The 15,608-nt window shown below is 65.5% G+C and overlaps 4 protein-coding genes across 7 annotated transcripts in view; 3 read left to right on the top strand and 1 right to left on the bottom strand.

The window, feature by feature from the left end:
* RPL10 (ribosomal protein L10) overlaps window positions 1-6,803 on the top strand; it is a 47,382-nt gene extending 40,579 nt beyond the window's left edge. Inside the window, exon 8 of one of the 2 annotated variants that reach the window (XM_062635536.1) lies at window positions 6,790-6,803. The gene's annotated coding sequence lies outside the window, so the exon portion shown is untranslated. Of the gene's footprint in view, window positions 1-5,094; window positions 5,107-6,789 lie in introns of those variants that run through there. The other variant, XM_062635534.1, reaches the window with a different exon arrangement.
* On the bottom strand, window positions 389-4,587 carry CCDC120 (coiled-coil domain containing 120). The gene is made up of 9 exons (XM_062635518.1): window positions 4,406-4,587; window positions 3,818-3,924; window positions 3,423-3,527; window positions 2,620-2,794; window positions 2,364-2,405; window positions 2,124-2,259; window positions 1,925-2,032; window positions 1,270-1,665; window positions 389-642 (listed from the first exon to the last, which is right to left on the bottom strand). Exons 1-9 carry the CDS (start codon window positions 4,452-4,454, stop codon window positions 564-566), a joined length of 1,197 nt encoding a protein of 398 aa, XP_062491502.1. The 5' UTR covers window positions 4,455-4,587; the 3' UTR covers window positions 389-563.
* Window positions 5,253-9,583, top strand: LOC134172432 (transcription factor E3-like). The gene is made up of 10 exons (XM_062635532.1): window positions 5,253-5,551; window positions 6,025-6,177; window positions 6,251-6,482; window positions 6,664-6,849; window positions 7,157-7,255; window positions 7,457-7,556; window positions 7,894-7,950; window positions 8,038-8,113; window positions 8,225-8,372; window positions 8,706-9,583. Exons 1-10 carry the CDS (start codon window positions 5,439-5,441, stop codon window positions 9,045-9,047), a joined length of 1,506 nt encoding a protein of 501 aa, XP_062491516.1. The 5' UTR covers window positions 5,253-5,438; the 3' UTR covers window positions 9,048-9,583.
* A 317-nt stretch (window positions 9,584-9,900) lies between these two features.
* GRIPAP1 (GRIP1 associated protein 1) lies at window positions 9,901-15,552 on the top strand. Of its 3 annotated transcripts, XM_062635529.1 has the most exons (22): window positions 9,906-10,060; window positions 10,248-10,314; window positions 10,401-10,462; window positions 10,552-10,578; window positions 10,651-10,758; window positions 10,968-11,100; window positions 11,170-11,246; window positions 11,334-11,369; window positions 11,526-11,557; window positions 11,666-11,713; window positions 11,791-11,890; window positions 12,140-12,232; window positions 12,557-12,649; window positions 12,750-12,812; window positions 13,275-13,361; window positions 13,453-13,509; window positions 13,599-13,698; window positions 13,980-14,089; window positions 14,380-14,517; window positions 14,611-14,704; window positions 15,122-15,249; window positions 15,323-15,552. In XM_062635529.1, the coding sequence occupies exons 1-22, from the start codon at window positions 10,019-10,021 to the stop codon at window positions 15,392-15,394; spliced, it is 1,767 nt and encodes a 588-aa protein (XP_062491513.1). In that variant the 5' UTR covers window positions 9,906-10,018; the 3' UTR covers window positions 15,395-15,552. The 3 variants fall into 3 exon arrangements, with proteins under 3 accessions (XP_062491515.1, XP_062491514.1, XP_062491513.1); XM_062635531.1 differs by lacking the exon at window positions 12,140-12,232 and having other exon boundaries at window positions 9,901-10,060; XM_062635530.1 differs by lacking the exon at window positions 11,334-11,369 and having other exon boundaries at window positions 9,905-10,060.
* The last annotated feature ends 56 nt before the right edge of the window (window positions 15,553-15,608 follow it).

Below are 15,608 nucleotides of genomic sequence, written 5' to 3'. Positions count from 1 at the left end.
ATGGGCACTGCCCGGTCTATAGGGCCCTGCGGACCCCCACTGGAGTCCACAGGCTTCCTCCCATGGGCCCTATAGACCTCCTGGCTGTACAGGAGCTATATGAACCTGCTCTGCAAGGATGTAAGAGGGCCCACACAGAACTCCCACCAGCGACATAGGGACAGCGCTGGGGCACATATAGATGTCTTCAGGGGTTCATATACCCCCCAAGGGGCCATAGGTGCCCTGTACATCCTGCCGACACTGTGTAAGTGATCCAGCCCTGTTCCGAAGGTGCATAGTATGTAAGAGAACCCCCTTGCCCCCCCTGCCCATAGGAAGGTATGGCATCCATATGGGGCCACACAAGCAGGGAGAACCCCCCTGAAGAAGGAGCCAGGCAGGTCAATGAATGGTAGCAGATCCCTTGTATTGAACCCATCTGTGCCCCCCCACCCCAGCCGGACCCCGCTCTCGTGGGGGGGGGGCATGCGATGGGGGCCCCCCCAAAGCGGCTGCTCGCCAGGAGCGGCCGGGGGGGGGCAGGGTTGGTGGGGGTCATGGAGCGGTCAAAGGGGAGGGGGTCACACCAGGGTGCCAGGGGGCTGTGGGTCCGGGGGGGTTGGAGGGGGGGCGGGAACAGGTGGGGGGTCCCCTGAGACCCTGTGGGGGTGGGGGAATGAGGGAGAGACAGAAAAAGGAGAATAAAAAGGAGGAAAAAGAGGGAAAAAAAAGAAAAAGAGAAGAAAAACAGGAATTAGCCCACTGAAATAGCCCTGGACTCCTCTGTGTCGTCCCCCCCCCCAAGCCAGGGATAGGGACTGCCCCCGGAACCCAAGAGCTCAGCACAGATAAGAAAAGGGGGGGCAGGAGAGACCCCCCCCCCAGAAAGGGACAATGGAGAAGAGTGGGGGAATGGGGCAGAGACCCCTGAAATGGGGGGGTCTGGGGGAGGGGAGGGTCTGGGGTAGTGATAGCGGGGCTCATAGGGGTGGTTTGAAGGGGTTTGAGGGGTCCCCAATTTGGGGATATTAAGGATGGGACTGGGGGGGGGCAAGGGGAGGGCAACCAAGAGCTATTGATGCCCTCACCTCATAAGGGGGCCCAATTCACCCTTGACAGCCCCAATGGATGGGGGGGGCACCCAATGGACACCCCCAAAGGACGGGGGAGGGGGGCACCCAATGCATCCCCAACACCTATTCCCCCCTCCCTGCTATGGGTGGGGGGGTCCTCAAATCACCCCCCCCTTAGAACAGGGGTGCCCGGTACCCACGGGGGTGGCCGTACCTGGGCGCCAGGGCCCCGGCGTAGCTGAGCGAGTGGGGAAGGCCGGGAGGGGGGGGGTCTCTGCGGCGGGGGGCGGCCCATGCAGGGCCGGGGGGGGGCAGCAGGCGGGGGGGGGTCCCTGTATGCCGCAGGTACCAGTCCCGCAGCCCCTCCAGTGCCAACCACTTCTGGCTGCGGCGCTGCTCTGCCGAGGTGGGGGGCACGGGTTGGGGGGGGGCAGCGCTGTCGGGGTGCGGGCCTCCCCCCCCGCTGCCCCCCCAGTCGATCAAGGCCTCGGAGCTGTTGCTGCGGCGGGTGCGGGGCGCCTGGGCAGGGGGGGGTGGCACTGGGGGCCCCCCCAACTGTGAGTCCTGGCTGCCCGACCAGGGCCGGGGGGGCAGCCCCGGGGCCTCAGGGCTGGTGGGGGGACACGACAGTGAGAGAAACCCCTGGATACTCCCCCATACAAGTGCCCCATAGGTTCCCCATATGGCCCCAGCAAGCTCTTAAATTATCCCATAGCGCCCCTAAATTACTCTATAGACCCCTTAAGTTGCCCCATGGGCCCCCCTAATTTCCCCATAGACCCCCCAAATTACCCCATAACCCCCCAGTTGCCCCACAGCCCCCCCCAGTCACCCTCCATGAACTATCCCTGCTACCCAGCAGCACCCACCGGCACAGTGGGTGCCCGCGGGTGCAGGGGCTCCGCGCCAGCACTGGGGTGGCCGGGACGCTGCGGCCCTCGAAGCTGGATGCGCTGCGGGGCAAGGTCCGCGCCGGGCTGGGGAGGGGGCAAAACATCACATCAATGGGGCGACAGGGACCCCCAAGTCGGTTCTGTGGGGTTCTATGGGGGGGGCACACACACGTACCTGGCAGGGCTGGCGAGTGAGCTGCGGCGCCCATCGGGGGCCCAGGGGGGCCGGTGCTCGGGGCTGCCGGGACTGGCTCGGGGGGGTGAGGGGCGGCCAGGGGCCACTGGGGTGGGCTTTGGGGTGGGCAGGGCCCCTGGAGAGAGGGGACAGCGGTGAGACACAGGCACACCCCCAGACAGGCTGCAATTGCCCTATGGCCTCCCCCAGTCACCCCATAGCCCCCAGTCCATCACTCACCATTCTCCAGCATGGGCAGATCACAGAGGGACCCGTTCTCATCTGGGGAGGTTGAAGAGGGGGGATCAGTGTCAATGGGGACCCCCCAAACTTGCCCCCCCCAATGCTCTGGGACCCCTGTGCCCCCTGCCCTGTGCTTTGGGTACCCCTAGGTCCTCTCCATGGGTCTGGAGACCCCCATGTCCCCCTCTGGTTCTATGGGGACCCCCCAACTGCTCCCCCCTTGCTATAAGACCCCCCCCAGGTGCCCCCGCACCGTTGCCGGGTCCCAGCTGCGCTCGGAGCTGCCGCAGCCTCTGCGCCGCCTCCGCCTGCAGCCGCTGCCGCCGCCGGCGCTGCTCGGGGGCGAGTCCCGGGGCCGCCGCCAGGCGCCGCGCGGCCTCCACCACCTGCACCTGCAGCGCCACCTCCCGGCGGGCCGAGCGCGGCGCCTGCGGGGAAGCGGCGGGGATGGGGATACCAGGGGATGGGCACAAGGACAGAGGCAGGAACAGGGGTACCACGGGACACGGGGTGGGATGAGGACAGGGACAGAAATGGGGACACAGTAAGCACAGGGCAGAGGACACCGTGGCACAGACAACACCAAAGGACAGGGAGAGCACAGGGATAGCGTAGGGCAGGGGCAGCATGGGATAAGGTCAGGGACACGGACATCAGAGGACAAGAACAAGAACGCCAGAGGGTAGAGACAGGGGCAACATGGGATAGAGACCGCAACAGTGACAGGGATATCGATATCAAGAGAAAAGAACAGAGTGGGACAAAGGACACAACAGGAACATGGGCACAGACAGGGATGGTGTGGGATGGGGACAGGGCAGCAACAGGGACAAGGTCAGCATGGGACAGGGACAAGGATTGTGCCAGGGATAGGGACAGGAACACCAGGAGACAAAGGCAGCACGAGACAGGGATGGGGACAGCAAAGAATAGGGACAGCGTGGGACAGGAACACGTGGGGGCCAAGATGTGTCCCCCACAGTGGGGGGGCACATTTTGGCCTCCCCCCCTCTCCCCGCCAGCCCCTTGTGTCCCCCCCTATTGCCCCTCACTTACCTCAGGGAGGGGGCCTCGGGGGGGGGCCCGGCGGCGGGGGGGGGGGGCCTGCGGCCGCTCCCCAGGCTCCAGTGGGTACTCGGGGGGCAGCTTCCCCGTCAGCTCCTGTGCACAGGGGGGGGCCATGGGGGGGTGGGAGGGGAAGGGGGGGCTCATTGGGGGGGGGTCGGGAGGGATGGTGGGACAGGAAGGTGCCAATGGGGAGGGGATGGGGGGATTCCTTATGGAGGGTCAGGAGGGGATGGGAGGGATCATTGGGGGGGTCTGGGAGTGGATGGGGGCTGTCAGGAAGCTGTGGGGGGTGATGGATGCAATGGGGGGTGATGGAGGGGTGATGCAGAGGGGATGGAGTGCAATGGGGGGGGCAACGTGGGGGTCCCAGGGGAGTCACTCACGGCCTCCTGCAGGCAGAGGCGCCGCAGCTCCCGCAGGCGCAGCCCCAGTGCTTGACGCAGCCCCCGCTGCCGCTCCCGCAGCTCCTGAAGCCGCCCCGCGACAGGGCCTGCACCGGGACCAGCGTCAGCATTAGCACCGTGACACTGCTGCAGCACCGGCACCCTGACACCGCCTCAGCACCGGTACCGGGACTGGCACCGGGACGGCACTGGCACCCTGACACCGCCACAGCACCGGCACCGGGATAGCACCAGTATTGTGACACCGCATCAGCACCGGCACCGGCACCCAGACAGCACCGGTACCGTGACTCTGCCTCAGCACCGGTCCAGGTACCAGCGCAGGCACCACGGTCAGAGGCACTAGGACAGGTAGCACCGGTGCAGGGGTCAAGGGTCATCATGGGTCACCGGAACAGAGGTCAGGGCCATGGTGTCAGGTCAGAGGTCAAGGGGCACCATGGACAGGAGTCACGATGACCACAGGTCAGGGTCCCCACAAGCTACCAGGGGTCAAGGGGCACTTGGGGTCTCCAAAGGGCAGAGGTCAGGGGCACCACAAGACAGCAGGGGTCAGAGGTCACGTACCTGCGGGGCTGTGAGTGCCGGGGGGCAGGATGTGGCCCCTCAGCTCCATCCCATGGGGGGGTCTGGGGCCCCCGCCCCTGAGCTGCTGCGGGGGTCAGAGGTCGGGGGTCAGGGGTCAGTGCCCAGCCCCATGTCCCTGCTCCTTTTCCTCCACTTCCGCCTCTGGCCCCTCCCCTACCCCCCACCGCCCCTCAACGGCCCCAAAAAGGTCTCTGGGAAACCCCCGATTGACCCCTGGCCGGGGCACCCCCATAAAGGACCCGGGGCCCCCTCCCAGACGGCTTCCGGTTCCCCCCCCCATTGACCAACGGCCGGGTCTCCCCCCATTAAAAGCTCTCGGGGTCCTCCCCCATAAGGACCCATTGCCGGGACCCCCCCAAAGGGCCTTCAGCTCCCCCCCTCCCGAGGGACCAATGAATGGAGCCCCCCGCTCAAAGGGCTTCCGGGTGCCCCCCATTGCCGCAGGCCCGAGGCTCCCCCCGGCCCCACGACGAGGGCGGGGGGTCCCCGTTTCCCACATTGCCCCGGGATGCCCCGTCCACATCTCACCTCCGGGGGGTCCCGGTGCTGGGGGGGTCCCGGTGTCGGGGGGGGGCCCCGCTCCCCCCGGGGCTCGGGAGCTGCTGTGGCGGCGGCCCCGGTTCCTCTCAGGCCTCCGCGGGCCACGGGCGGGTGTCGGGGTCCCCCCTGCGGCACCCCCCGCCCCGTGATGTCACTTCCTGCCCGCCCCCCCCCCCTTGGCGCTTCCTGCCCCAGCCCGAAAGAGCTGGAGTGGGGCAACGGGACCCATAGAGGCTCCCCCCGGCCCCGCAGGGACCCCTAGAGACGCCCCCGGCCCCATAGGGACTCCTCGCGCTCCGCAGCCCCCCCAAGGCCCACAGCGATTCGCAGCCCGTCCTGCCCCATAGAGTCCCCCAGCACCATAGGGACTCCCCCCCCGCAGCTCTTTCAGACCCATAGCGTGTGTCCCGTCCCGCCCCCCCCGGTCCCATAGGGAGCTGCTGAGCGGCGCCGTGGGGCGCGGGGGGGGGCGATGTCCCGTGGGGCGACTGAGGGGACCCCTGCCGCCCCGCCGTCCCCCGGGCGCCCGACGGTCTATGTGTTGCTGGAGGGGCCCAGCACCCCCGACACCCTCCGGCTGCTCAGGTGAGGGGGGGCTGCCCCATGGCGGAGCTGGGGGGAGGTTACAGGGGGGTTAAGGCGGGACTGATGGGGGCTGTGGTGCCATTGGGGGGCTCAAGGGACGTGTGGGGGGCTATGGGGCTGCTGGAGTTTTATGGGGAGCTATGGGGCCCCCATATGGGGGGGCTGTGGGAGTCTGTGGAGGTCTGTGGGGTGCTGAGGGGGTCTGTGGGGGTCTATAGGGGGCTCAGGGGTTCTGTGCAGAACTTTAGGAAGCTGTGGGGCCGCTGGGGGTCTGTGGAGAGTCAGGGGGTCTGTGGGGTGTTTAGGGGGTCTGTGGGGCCCTGTAAGTGGTCAGGGGGGGTCTGTGTGTGTGTCTGTGGGGTCTCAGGAGTTCTCCGGTGTCTCAAGGCACTCTATGGAGTCTATGGAGTCTATGGGAGTCTATGGGGCATTCAGAGCTGTCCATGCTCCCTCTGGTTCCTGCTTCCCCACAGCCTGAGCTCCGTGCTGCCTGAGTCAGGGATCGTGGCTGACATCGAGTGGGACCCCCCGGGGGTAGACCCCCCCAGCGACCCCCCCGCGGCCCCCCCCTCTGGAGACTCCCCCAGCACCTTCTATTGCCTCAAGAGCCAACCCCTGCCCCACAGGTACCTGTGAACCCCCCCATAACCCCCCATCCCCTCTATACACCCCCATTAACCCCCCCCCCCCGTATTGCAGCCCGGGCCCGGCCCCCCCTGCTGCCATGGCTGCCCCCACCGCGGCTCCCCCCTCATCGCGGGTGCTGCTGCGGCAGCAGCTGATGCGGGCACAGGCACAGGAGCAGGAGCAACGTGAGCGAAGGGACCCCCCCCCTGGCCCCTCGCCGGCCCCCGGGCCTTCCCCCGCCATTGCCGTGGGGGGGCCCCCCCAACCGCGGGCACCCCCCCATGTGCCCCCTGAGGTGCTCAAGGTGAGACCCCCCCCCATAGGGGCACATGGGGTGAGGTGGGGGCGTGAGCTGTGGGGTGAAATTGGGGGGGACAGGGGGATATGGGGAGGTCTGTGGAGCAGGGGGATGGGGGGGGCTCTGGGGCAGAGGGATATGGTGGGCTGTGGGAAGGGGGTCCCTTACCCCCCTTGTGTCCCCCCAGGTCCAGACCCACCTGGAGAACCCGACCCGGTACCACCTGCGAGCGGCGCAGCGGCAGCAGGTCCGGCAGTACCTCACCTCTGCACTGGGCCGCGGGCCCCCCAGCCCCCCCGGGCCCCCCCCGGCCCCCCCCGCACCCCACAGCCCCCTCACCCTGCTCCACATCGGGCCCGGCTTTGAGAAGGAGGTGAGGAATGGAGGGGGCTGCGGGGGGGGAGGCTGTGATGTCATATGGGGAGCTGTGATATGTGGGGGGCCATAAGGTAATATGAAAGGATGCTATGTCACATGGGGTGGGTGTGTTGTCACGTGGGAGGGCTGTGATGTCACATAGAATGGTTGTGATGTCATAGAGGGTGGCTGTGATGTCACATGGGGGGACTGCAATGTCACATGGAGGGCTGTGACATCACACAGGGTGGCTGTGATGTCATGCGTGGGGGGATCCTGGCCACCAGGGTGGTGTTTGCAGTTTTGTCCTTTCTGCTCTGCAGATCGATGATGTCATTGATGAGATCATCAGCCTCGAGTCCAGCTATGACGAGCTGCTCAGCTTCGGCCCCGCCGAGGGCGGCCTCCAGCTCCCTAGCACGGTGTGTGGCCGCTTTAAGGGCTTTTGAGGGCGTGGCCTGCAGCAAGTCGCGCCCTTTTTCACCGGGGGGGCGTGACAACACGCCTTATTGGCTGCAGCCGCAGTGGGGGGGGGGGGGGGGCATAGCCCCCCCTATCGGGAGTGAGCTATTGGGGGGTGGTTTATGGGGGCGTGACCTTGCTGACCACGCCCCCCCCGGTAGCTCCCGGCCCCTGCGCCCCTGCTGGAGGTGTTCAGCCCCCCCCAGGGAGGCAGCAGCTCCTGCCCGGCCGAGCTGCCCCGCGTCAAGGCCGAGCTTTCAGGTATGGGGGGACCCTAAGGGGCTTACTGGGGGGAGGGGTCCTTATGTGGCCTAGAGGGGTCTGGGAGGGGTGGTGTCACTATGGTCTGTGTGAGGGCTATGGGGCAGGGAAGGGCAGCAAGGGTCCTATTGGGTGTGTGTGGGGGCCTTTCTGTGGCTGGAAGGGGACTGAGAGGGGTTTCCCTCTGGGGTATGGGAAGGCCCTGGGGATCACTGTGCAGCAGAGAAGGCTTGGGGGGAAACTAGGGTGTCCCTATGGGTCAGGGAGGTGCAATGGGGCCCCTATGGGGCGGGAGGCGTTGGGCTTCCCTTATAGTTCCAACCCCAAACTTTTTCAGAAACGGAGGCGAAGGCGTTGCTGAAGGAGCGCCAGAAGAAGGACAACCACAACCTGAGTGAGCAGGAGGCCTGGGGGAGGTTGTGGGTCTGGGTAGAGGGGGACATGCATAATATGAGGCTCGCACCTTCCCCTTTTATCCCAGTTGAGCGGCGCCGACGCTTTAACATCAATGACCGTATCAAGGAGCTGGGGACCCTCATCCCAAAATCCAATGATCCGTGAGTGGGGATACCCCTCCCTGAGGGATCCAATGGTTGGGGGCACTGAGAACCCTATGTGGGTTGTAGGAGGGTCCCTATGGTGGCCCCAACAGCGTCCCGATACCATAGGGAGATGCGCTGGAACAAGGGCACCATCCTGAAAGCCTCAGTGGATTATATCCGGAAGCTGCAGAAGGAGACACAGCGTTCTCGAGAGCTGGAATTGCACCAGCAGCGCCTGGAGCAGGCAAACCGGAGCCTCCAGCTCCGGGTCCAGGTCTGTGGGGTTGCTCTATGGGGCTGGGAAGGGGAAAACTGGGGGGTGTGTGAGACTGGGATGGGAGTCTACAGGTTCCTGGGGGGCTATGGGGCTGGGATGGGCAGAAGTGGGGGGTTCTGGGCTTGTTATGGAGCTGTCAGCTCACTACAAGGGAGTGCACATGGTGTCAGGGGGAGCAGAGTTGGGGAAATAGGAGGGTTGTTGGGAGAATTGGTTGGGATCTAGGGGTATCTCTGGGTCTGAGGGCTATTTTGGGGCCCATGGCAGGTGTTTGGGGCCCATGAGGGGGTTTGGACCCCATGTCTCTCTAACCCCGCTGCCTCCCCCCAGGAGCTGGAGCTGCAGGCACAGCTCCACGGGCTCCCCCTCATCCCTCCGCTGGCACCAGCAGCCGAGGGGGGGTGTGAGGAGGCCCCTGGGGGCCCCCCTTTTCCCCCCGGGGGTCCCCCCACGCCCCAGTGCCTCCTAGACCTGGCGGTGGCCGAGGACCTGCCCCCCGGCCTGGGCCTACCCCTGGGGCTAGGTGGGCCAGATGGGACCTTCGATGACATCCTCATGGACGAGGGGGGGGCTCTGTCCCCTCTCGGACCCCCTGGCGCCCTCCTCGCCTCCCCGGGCCCCTCCCGTGCCTCCAGCCCCCGCAGCAGCCTCAGCATGGAAGACGAGCCCTGAGCGCTGCCCCTTTAAGACCCTTCAGGTGCGGCCCTTTTAAGGCCCCCACCCCACCATGCCCAACACCCCGATGGTTGGTTCAGGAGGGCCCCCCAGGGTGCCGTGATGAGGCTTTTTAAACGGGCGAGCGCTTCTTAAGGCTGGCAGTGGCCTTAAGGTGTGGCCACTGTCTTGCCCTTTTAGGACGCTCCATTGGTGGACCCACCTTGAGGGACCTCAACCGGGCATCGCCCATTGGCGAGGTCCTCCCACTGTGTGGCCCTTTTAAGGTGTCTCCTTGACCCCGCCCCTCAGGGAAGCCTTGGCCCCACCCCCGTCGGGCCCCGCCCCTTCCTGGCTGTCTGCCTATCAGCGGGCTCCTGAGGGCTGGGCCCTCAGTGTCACGTCCCGCCCCTCTCTTTTGGCACTCACACAAACCCCGCCCTCTCCTGCCGACCCCGCCCACCGGCTCCTCTTAAAGGGGCCGCTCACCCGCTACCCCCCCCCGGTTTTGTACGGAAACGGTCCCGTGGGAAATAAACGTTTGTTAACGAGGAGCCGCCCGGTGCTGTGTGTGCGTGTTGGGGTTTCTGTAGAGCTTGTAGGGTCCTACGGACTCTATAAATCCAGGGGGATCCCTATAGAGCAATCTATAGGGGTGCCTGTAGAGCTTGGGGGTCGCTGAAGGCGGTTTGCGGTCCCTGGGGCTGTGATACGTGGGGGGGCTGTATGGCCCCTATAGATCTGGGGTGTGGTGTCCCTGTGACCCCTATAGAGGCAGATCTGTAGCATCCATAGGCGCCTTACGGGCTCTGCGGAGCCCTACAGCCCGCGGGGGGGCGGGGCTATAAGGGCTTTACGGGCACGCGGAAGTCATCGTTATGATGAGCCATGCCCGCTCCACCCCGAGCTCCATGGCACCGTCGTGACGCCATTTCCGCGCCGCCGGAACGGGAGGGGGCGGACCCCGACGGCGCCGCCCGCGCGCCAAGATGGCGCAGGCGCTGTCGACGGAGGAGTTCCAGCGGATGCAGGTGAAGCCTCGGCCGCGCTCGGGTCCGGTTCGGGTCCCGCTCGGGTCCGGTTCGGGTCACGCTCGGGCCCCGTTCGGGTCCGGTTCGAGTCCCGCTCGGGTCCGTTTCGGGTCCCGCTCGGGCTTCGTTCGGATCGTGCTCGAGTCCCGCCGCCGCCGCTCACCCCGTCCCGTCCCGTCTCCGCCAGGAGCAGCTGCTGCAGCTCCGGAGTGAGAACTACCGCCTCTCGGACGAGCTGCGGAAGAACGGCGCTGGTACCCGGGGGGGGGGCCGTACCGGGAGGGGATGGGGTCCTGGCGCTGCCGCTCAAGGCCCGTTCGTGTCCGTGTTCCCCCCCCAGAGCTGTCGGCGCTGAGGCAGCGGGTGCAGGCGCTCGACCGGGACCTGGCCAAGGCCAACAAGGTGAGAGCGGCCCCTGGCGGGTCCTCGGGGCGACCGGCCCCGGTGTGGCCCTTCTGGGCCCGGTGTGACCGCCTCCGTTTGTCTCGTAGGCCCTCAGTAAGAGCAAGAAAGCGCAGGTGGGTGCTGGGGGATGGCAGTGGGTGCTGTGGGTGCCTGTGGGTGCCTATGGGTGCCGTTGTGCCCTGCAGGAGGTGGAAGCGCTGCTGGGCGAGACACGGATGCTGCAGGGGAAGCTGCAGAGCCAGGAGGATGATTTCCGGCTGCAGAACAGCACCCTCCTGCGGGAGCTGGCCAAGGTGGGTGCTGGCACCCAGTACCCCACCCCCCACCCCGTCCTAATGCCCTCCTGAGGCCCCCAGTGCCACCGTAGAGTCCTGAATGCCTCCCAGTGTCAGCCCCCATAGACACCCTGAGTAACCCATAGACCCCCCCATACACCCTACAGTCCCCCTATACCTCCTTGGGGTTCCCACCTTGGCCTCACCCCAAGGGGGGGGGGGTTCAGCTCTGTGCACAGATCGAGGGCCTGGAGCAGGAGAACCGGCGGCTGCAGGAGGGGGGAGCCCCAGGACCCCCCCAGGACCCTCCCCAGGATGGGGCCACTGGTGACAATGGAGCCCCTTTGGCCCATACAGATGGTGAGGGGGTACTTGGAGGGGGTTCTAGGGCCCTATAGAGGGGTTATGGGACTGACCCTCCCCTTGCAGCCCCCCTGAACCCCCCCAAGGAGCCACCACCAGCTGAAGAGGGGACTGGGACTGATGCTCCCCCCCCAGCACCTCAGGTACATTGGGGGGAGTGTATGGGGGTCTGTGGGGTTTATGGGGGGTCTGTTGCAGGATGCACACCTTTCTGGGGGGGTTTCTTGCAGGCAGAGGTGGCCCAGCTGCAGGCAGAGGTGGCTGAGGTGAGTGCTGCAGCCCCCCAGGGAGTTTGGGGGTGTCCCTTAGAGACTGGGGGGGGTTCAGTGTCCCATAGGGATTGGTGGAAACTCTCTGGGGAGGGAGGGCTGAGGGGGCTGATTCCCCCTCCACAGTAGTGATTCGTGTATCCCCATTCCCAGCTGATGGAGAAGCTGCGGAAGCAAGAGAATAGGTGAGATCCTGCGATCCCGTCACTAGGGAGTGCATCCCTGCTTCCCCCAGCCCCCGCCATAGGCTTTTCCTGCTTCTATTCCCTATTTCCCCCTCTTTTCTCTCCCAGTTCACTCCAGATGGAAGTGGAGAAGGAGACATTGCTCAGGGATCAGCAGTGAGTGACCCCAGTGGGGACCCCATTTGGGATGCTGGGAACCTCCCAGTGCCTGGACCCTCCCTTTTGCCCCCCAGGCTGGAGCTGGAGAAGCTTCGGGCTCAAAGGGATGAGGAATTCCGGGAGCTCCAGACCCGGATCCAGCAGCTGCAGCAGGAACTGGAGGCCGCAGCCAAGGTGGGGCCACCCAGTGGTTGCTGGGGGGGCTCCAATGGCTGCCCTATGGTATAGGGGTTCCTGGGGAGCACTTTAGTGTGCAGGGGGAGTTCTGGACCAGCTCCATAGGGGATCTGTAGAGTGTCTCCAGCCCTATATAGTAGCTGGTGGTCCCAGAGCAGCCTGGAGCATCTCTATACAGCTCCATACAGCTCTGGGCAGCTCTGCTGGGCCCTATAGGGCCCTATAGAGTGCTGTGTGGGGTGGCAGGAGGAGGTGGGGCTGCGGGAGCGAAGTGGAGCCCTGGCCCAGGACCTGCAGGAGGCTCAAGCACAGCGCGATGCTCTCGACAGCCAACTCCAGGTAGGGCTGGGGGGGGTTGGGGTCCCTATGGACAATTTGGGGTCCCTGGGGGGTGGTTTTGGGTCTTTATGGCTTGGTTTGGAGCACACAGTGGATACACATGCGTAATGGCTGCACGTGCATGTATGTATATGTACACATATGTATGTGTATGTTCATGTATGTAGATACGGACATGAATGTAAATGCACGTGTATGTAGGTGTAGCCGTGTACATAGATGTACATGTATCTATATGTAGGTGTAGGTATGTACACGAATGTACATGTATGTAGGTGTAGATATGTACATGAACATACACGTATGTACACATGTGTCTTGCAGGCGTGTGTGGAGGAGCGGGAGGGGCTGCGGCAGCGCCTGAGTGAGGCTGAGGCCGCCTGGGAGGAGAGCGAGCGGCGGCGGCAGCAGATGCAGGTCAGGGACTGCCCCCTCCCCCCCCCCCCCGTGTCCCCCTGTTCCCTCTGCCCCTCCCATTCCAGGTGCCCATCCTGGCCCCACTGCCCTGTTCCCACAGGAGCAGCTCGAGCGGCGGGAGCAAGAGCAGGCAGCAGCCAAGCAGCACCGGGTTGAGCTGGAGGTGATGGGGGGGGCTATAGGGAGCCCCCCAGAGGGGCTCTGGGTACCCTTCTAGAGCTGTGCAATGTGCACATCACTGCAGTGACCACGGGGTGCTGCAGAGATCATCAGGTTCCCTATGCCTCCAGAAAGTCCTTTGGGTTCTGTAGGGGACAGAGGGATGTAGGGGTCTCCGTGTGGCTGTCTCAAAGCTGGAGGTGCTGTTATGTATTGTGTGTGGGGCAGGGTGGGTGTGGGGCACCTATAGGGCCCATAGGGTCAATTGTGGAGGGCATAGCTGATGTAGGGACCCTGTAATGCTGCAGGATCCTATCGACTTGTATCAGTCTTAGGGTGTTGTATGGCACCTCGAGGTCTAAGGGAGCACAATGGGGATGTTCTGCGGCCCCCACCCTCTCTGCTATGGCCTTGTAGAGTCCTATAGAGCCTGTAGGTGGCACAGTGACACCCCCCTCATCCCCAGGGCCGTGTGGGGGAGCTGCAGGTGGCACTGGGGAATGCTGAGCGGCAACGGGAGCTGCAGGAGGCTGAGGGCCAAGCACTGCGCCAGGTACCCCAAAGCTCCCCAGTGACCTTTCAGCACCCCCAGTAATGCTCTCTGGGGCCCCCTAACTTCCCCTGACCATCGTTATTCCCCCCAGGAGCTGAAGGACGTTCAGGACGGGCAGCGCATCCTGGAGAAGAAGGGCAGTGCCGCGGTGAGGGACCCCCAAAGGATGGGGACAATCAGAGTCCAGGCTCCTACAGCTGGGCCCTGACCCCTCTGTGTCCTCCCCCTTGTCCCCAGCTGAAGGACCTGAAGCGGCAGCTGCAGCTGGAGCGGCGCCGGGCTGACCGCTTGCAGGAGCGGCTGCAGGAGCTGTTGGCACCCACCCGCACCCGCTCTGGTCTGATGGGTGCTGGGTGCTGGGGGGGGGCTGTGGAAGGGTGGGGGGTCCTGGATGCCTGGAGCCCCCGTGCAGATGCTGTCCTGCGTCCATAGGTTAGGGGCTGCAATGGGGTGGGAGGTGATTGGGTGCAGGGGGGTCTGTGGCTGAATGTACAGGGAGGCTGACAAGTCTGGGGGGTGGGGGGGTGTCTGCACCCCTGGGAGCTCTGGTGGCCCCAGAGCAGGAGTGGTGTGTGGGGGGATGGGGCCTCTCTGGACACCACTGTTTCCTCTCCCCAGGGCTGGAGGAGCTGGGGCTGGAGGGGGGGTCCCCGGGGCGGGGACCGGGGGGGGACAGCAGCAGCCTGAGCTCCCTGGGACGCGATGGCTCCGCCCCCGGTAGCACGAAGGTGGGCGGGACCTAATGTTTGGGGGCGTGGCTTTGGAGGGGTGTGGCTTGGGGGGGAGTTCGGGGCGTGGCTTTAAAGGGGCTGTGGGTTTGGGGGCGTGGCTTCTGGGAAGGGGGTGACCATTTGGGGACGTGGTTTTGGAGGGGCGTGGCTTTAGGGGGTGCCTTTGCATGTGGTGGGTGGGTGAGAGCAGGGGTTGTGTTTCTGGGAGAGGAGGGTTCTCTGTGGCCTTGCCTTGGGTGCTGCCTCCCCAGAACTTCACCCCCCCCGCTGACCCTTTTCCCCTGCAGTCGGGCTCAGGGAGCCCTGGGGGTGGCAGTGGTGGAGGGGGGGTTCCCAGCGGTGGGGGCCTGTCCCCTGCGGAGGTGGCGGAGCTGTTCCAGCGCCTGGCCCAGAGCCAGCAGGAGCGCTGGCTGCTGGAGGAGAAGGTACTGGGGGCAGAAATGGGAGGGGTTGGGGGAGTACCGGGGGGTTTGTGTGTCATGGAGCCCTTCTCCTGCCCCCCCCCTTCCCCCCCCCAGGTCCGTCACTTGGAAGTGAGCAGCGCCTCCATGGCGGAGGATCTGTGCCGCAAGAGCGCCATCATCCAAAGCTTCGTGCGTGACAGCCGCCTGGGTGAGCCTTGGGATCCCTGTGTCCCCCTTCCTGCTGCCCCCACCCTCCTCTGCTCCTATATCCCTACGTATGTTCCTATCTCCCTATCTCACTATTCCCGTATCCCCCTATGTCCCCATCTCTCTGTCCCTCTGTATCCACATGTCCATACCCCTCTGTGTTCCCATCTCCATATCCCTCTACACTTCTACTCCCTGTCTCCCTGCGCCCCTATTGTCCCTATCTCACTACACACCTGTCTTCCTTTTGTCCTATGGCCCTATCCCCTATGCTCTTATGTTCCTAGCCCCGTGTTCCCATCTCCCTCTCTCCCTATGCCCCCATCCTCCTATTCCCCTGTAGCCCCCTATCCCCTCTATGCCCCCATCCCCACTTCCTCCTGTTCCTACCGCTGAGCCTGCCCCCTGTGCCCCGCAGAGGCGGCAGGGCCCGCGGGGCCGGCCCGCCGTGGCGCGGGGCCGGGCGAGGAGGGGCTGCGGGAGATGAACAAGAAGCTGCAGAACATGCTGGAGGAGCAGCTCACCAAGAACCTGCACCTCGGGCAGGTGGGCGGGGCCGAGGCGCGGAGGGGGCGTGGCTCTGGAAAGGGGTGTGGCCTCTGACTCTGCTCCCCCGCAGGACCTGGAGGCGCTGTCGCAGGAGCTGGCCCGGCTCAGCAAGGAGCGAGCGGCCCCCCCGGGCCCCCCCTGAGGACCAGGGCCTCTGCTGCAGGCTCCGCCCCGAACCACAACCCCCCCCCCCCCCCCGTGGGCGCGGGCCGGCCGGCGGGGGCGCTGTCGCTTTACCGAGATGTAGCCCCTTTAAGGAGGGGTGGCCCCATCGGTGGCGTTGCCGTTTTAATGGGGACGGGGGCCCGCGTGACCTTCACCCGCACTGTCCGGTAGCGGCGCGACCCTCCCCCCCG

This window comes from Pezoporus occidentalis, unplaced genomic scaffold, assembly GCF_034315485.1.
Source record: "Pezoporus occidentalis ecotype Australia unplaced genomic scaffold, CSIRO_AGI_Poc_V1 ctg456, whole genome shotgun sequence".
NCBI lineage: Eukaryota > Metazoa > Chordata > Aves > Psittaciformes > Psittacidae > Pezoporus > Pezoporus occidentalis.
Note: the sequence above shows the minus strand (reverse complement) of the source record. Positions and strands in the feature narration are given on the sequence as shown.

Excerpts from the sequence above, each read along its gene's own strand:
- CCDC120 (XM_062635518.1), bottom strand. The coding sequence starts at position 4,454 with ATGGAGCTGAGGGGCCACATCCTGCCCCCCGGCACTCACAGCCCCGCA. Across the intron at positions 2,406-2,619 it reads GCAGCTGGGACCCGGCAACG|ATGAGAACGGGTCCCTCTGT; the intron begins GTGCGGGGGCAC and ends CAACCTCCCCAG. Across the intron at positions 1,666-1,924 it reads CGCGGGCACCCACTGTGCCG|CCCTGAGGCCCCGGGGCTGC; the intron begins GTGGGTGCTGCT and ends TCCCCCCACCAG.
- LOC134172432 (XM_062635532.1), top strand. The coding sequence starts at position 5,439 with ATGTCCCGTGGGGCGACTGAGGGGACCCCTGCCGCCCCGCCGTCCCCC. Across the intron at positions 5,552-6,024 it reads GACACCCTCCGGCTGCTCAG|CCTGAGCTCCGTGCTGCCTG; the intron begins GTGAGGGGGGGC and ends GCTTCCCCACAG. Across the intron at positions 7,557-7,893 it reads CGTCAAGGCCGAGCTTTCAG|AAACGGAGGCGAAGGCGTTG; the intron begins GTATGGGGGGAC and ends AAACTTTTTCAG.
- GRIPAP1 (XM_062635529.1), top strand. The coding sequence starts at position 10,019 with ATGGCGCAGGCGCTGTCGACGGAGGAGTTCCAGCGGATGCAG. Across the intron at positions 10,315-10,400 it reads GCTGCGGAAGAACGGCGCTG|AGCTGTCGGCGCTGAGGCAG; the intron begins GTACCCGGGGGG and ends TTCCCCCCCCAG. Across the intron at positions 15,250-15,322 it reads AGAACCTGCACCTCGGGCAG|GACCTGGAGGCGCTGTCGCA; the intron begins GTGGGCGGGGCC and ends GCTCCCCCGCAG.